The sequence below is a fragment of the Zea mays genome, chromosome 9 (assembly GCF_902167145.1).
Source record: "Zea mays cultivar B73 chromosome 9, Zm-B73-REFERENCE-NAM-5.0, whole genome shotgun sequence".
In the NCBI taxonomy this organism is placed as follows: domain Eukaryota; kingdom Viridiplantae; phylum Streptophyta; class Magnoliopsida; order Poales; family Poaceae; genus Zea; species Zea mays.
This window is the reverse complement of record NC_050104.1, coordinates 79,512,532-79,515,227: the sequence shown is the minus strand read 5'-3', so window position 1 is coordinate 79,515,227 and position 2,696 is coordinate 79,512,532. Positions and strand designations below refer to the sequence as shown.

Genomic DNA, 2,696 nt, shown 5'->3' with positions numbered 1-2,696 from the left:
CCCTGCAGCCAAACCCAAAAAAGGCAATTAATACATAGTACCAAAGTGTCATCCACAAGTGCAACCATAAAAGAATTTGTATTACAACCTCTGAGAACCATTTATAAAACCTCGCCGCATTGTCAGTTGGCTCTCCATCGCCATAACTGCAACGACAACAAGACATGTTGGCAATTCACCAGAAACAAAATTCATACTTTCTCCATGCTTGATTAACTAACTTTAATCACACCACCCCAATTCTTACGTTGCTAGGAAGAACAATGTGATGCTCTCCTTAAGCTTATCCTCGTATTCCTCATCCTCAGCGGCGTAATCTTCCTGAACCCCAAGGCAACAGATGAGCTGACAAAAGCAAGAAATTTTGAGAAGCGGCATAAGGATGAAGCTTCATCGACATACCAGATCGACCACCTTGAAGACAGCCTTGTCGTACCTTACCTTGGCCTCTTCGGCGAGCGCCTACATCCACGCCCAAAAGTGCCGTCAAATCTGATCTTAGCCAGCGGTGCAAGCAAGCGAGCAGAGCGCCGAGCTCTGGCTGTAGTCTGTAGAAGGGACCGCAAACACAGCAAACAGAGGAGCAGAGTTTGAGTAGGGACCTTGGCAAAGCCCTCAGCGGTGCCGGTTTGCGTGCCGAAGAAGACAGTGACCCTCTGCCTGCCGTCGTCGGGGTCCGGCTCGTCCTTGGGCTTTGCGGCGAGCGGGCGCGGCGGCGCCTGTGCACCTTGCCTCCCTCTGCACCCTCTACCTCGGCTTCTGGCGCTTCCCAGACAACGCCACGCTCCCGCGGGGCTACGCTTTCACCGTTCAGACTTCAGACTTCGCGGCTCCCCAATCTTTCAAGATACTGGGCCTTGCGCCCTGCTTGCCGTCCACAGTCATCTCCATTCCCGCTGACTCCATGCCATCGAACGACTTGGCGGGGCTGTACGGAGCTTTGCTCACGACCCTGTTTCGTGCCATCATTTATTTAATCACTTGAAATCAGTAGATCCACGATAAAAAAAGTTATACTAAGAAACAATTCTAAACTCAGTTCTAAGATAAGGCAAAAACAGGCATCTAAAGCTTACATCAGAAAAAAAATGGTGCTAGTTTGCAACCTTGAGACTGGATCTTTAAGTGGCCAGCTTTTCCAAATAGAACAGGATAATACACAGGAACATCCCGATTCTCAGATATGTTATTTTCCTAACAGGGGAAAAACATGGTATTTGGAGCAGCTAAATGGGGGTAATGTTGGTTTTTGTATCTACTGCTGGTCCCAGAACTCTGTCTTGTGTTAATATCGATTTGCAGATTTTTTAAAAAAAATCTCAAGGGAGTTACATGATCCAAGGCTATTTGCAGCTATATGTTGTATTATGGAAGCAGGCTCTCTACCAATCTTTCTGTGAAGAAATTATAGATTTTTTTTAGGGATGTCATTGAGCACTTGTCAGCAGAAAGTGCAATCATTTAAATGCTATAACAGCAAATTTTATTTTATTTTTACCCTGCCTGGAGGACAAAAAACAGAATACGGTACAAAATATACTGTTGATTACTGTGGTGCCAATAGTCGGGGAAAAAATTAGTGTGGTACCACATACAGCAGTTTATAACAAAAGTTTTAAACATGTAGATTGTAGAATAAGAGGCCTAACAATAAGATTCAGAATATCAGAGCCCTGTTGCTCTCATGTATCATGCTAACCTGTCACGACGTTTCTCAAGGAAGCGCTGGAGAGAGTGCCTCCTGGCAATGGGGAGATCTGGCCAACAGATCAAGATAGTTTAAAGACGTGTTGGACAATGTCAACACTGGAAAAGGTATTCCATTTCTGGATTTTTACACAAAGATGTAGTGGTCTTACCAGCCTGAAGCTTGCTTATTGAGCTAGGGTCAGCAACAACCTGAGCTTGTCCAGCTGCTACAGAAGTGCTCTGCAGTGATGGAGACCGTGTAAGCACAGGAGAGAAGACTGCTGCTGGGGCGACAGTGGCTGTATGTACCATTGGAGGATTAAAAGCAGTGGCAGCACTGCCTTTGGTGGCTGCCGCAGCTGCCGCAGCTGCAGCTATAAGCATGATTGCCTGAGCCTGTCAATGCCAAATTAGTGTATTAGCATGTGTATTTTAACAGATGGTACAGAAGGACAAGATATCTGTAAATGGCGTGAAGTGTAAAAAGAATTGGGAGTGAGAGCAGACCTCCAAGATCAATGTCCCTTTTAAGGAACCGATGAGGATTATAATGGTCAGCATCATCACCCCAAACAGAAGCATCCATTTGCACGAGATGAAGAGGAACTACTAATATTGATCGCGCTGGCACAGTGACACCTGAGCCAAGAGTCAAATCTGCACTCAAGGAAAATGAAATCCAAAGTGAGTCAGAATGGAAAACATACGACAATTAAAACAGGACTACAGGTGACACACGGGTTTCTCTTGCAGCTAGATGTACAGAGTACAGACCAATCAAAATCAAACTTCAAACATCATGAATTCATGATCTCAACACACACAAAATCAGGATTGGCGAAGGCATTCAAACAGATTCCTCAAATGTCGATCAATCCTCTTGGCTGCCTCAACCACCAATGCCTCCAAAGCATCAGTCTCCCCATAACCAAGGCCACCCCGAGATGTTGTGGTGCCAACATATGCAGCAGCCTCGGCAGCACATCAGCCTAGCCACTATCGTCACA

The 2,696-nt window shown here is 45.7% G+C and overlaps 1 protein-coding gene across 2 annotated transcripts; it reads right to left on the bottom strand.

Moving 5' to 3' along the window:
* Positions 1 to 799: 799 nt before the first annotated feature.
* LOC103638584 (protein TIFY 3) lies at positions 800 to 2,081 on the bottom strand. 2 transcript variants are annotated; one of them, XM_020544057.2, is made up of 4 exons: positions 1,999 to 2,081; positions 1,860 to 1,929; positions 1,700 to 1,757; positions 800 to 952 (listed from the first exon to the last, which is right to left on the bottom strand). In XM_020544057.2, exons 1-4 carry the CDS (start codon positions 2,071 to 2,073, stop codon positions 811 to 813), a joined length of 345 nt encoding a protein of 114 aa, XP_020399646.1. In that variant the 5' UTR covers positions 2,074 to 2,081; the 3' UTR covers positions 800 to 810. The 2 variants fall into 2 exon arrangements, with proteins under 2 accessions (XP_020399646.1, XP_020399645.1); XM_020544056.2 differs by having other exon boundaries at positions 1,860 to 2,081.
* Between the last annotated feature and the right edge of the window lie 615 nt (positions 2,082 to 2,696).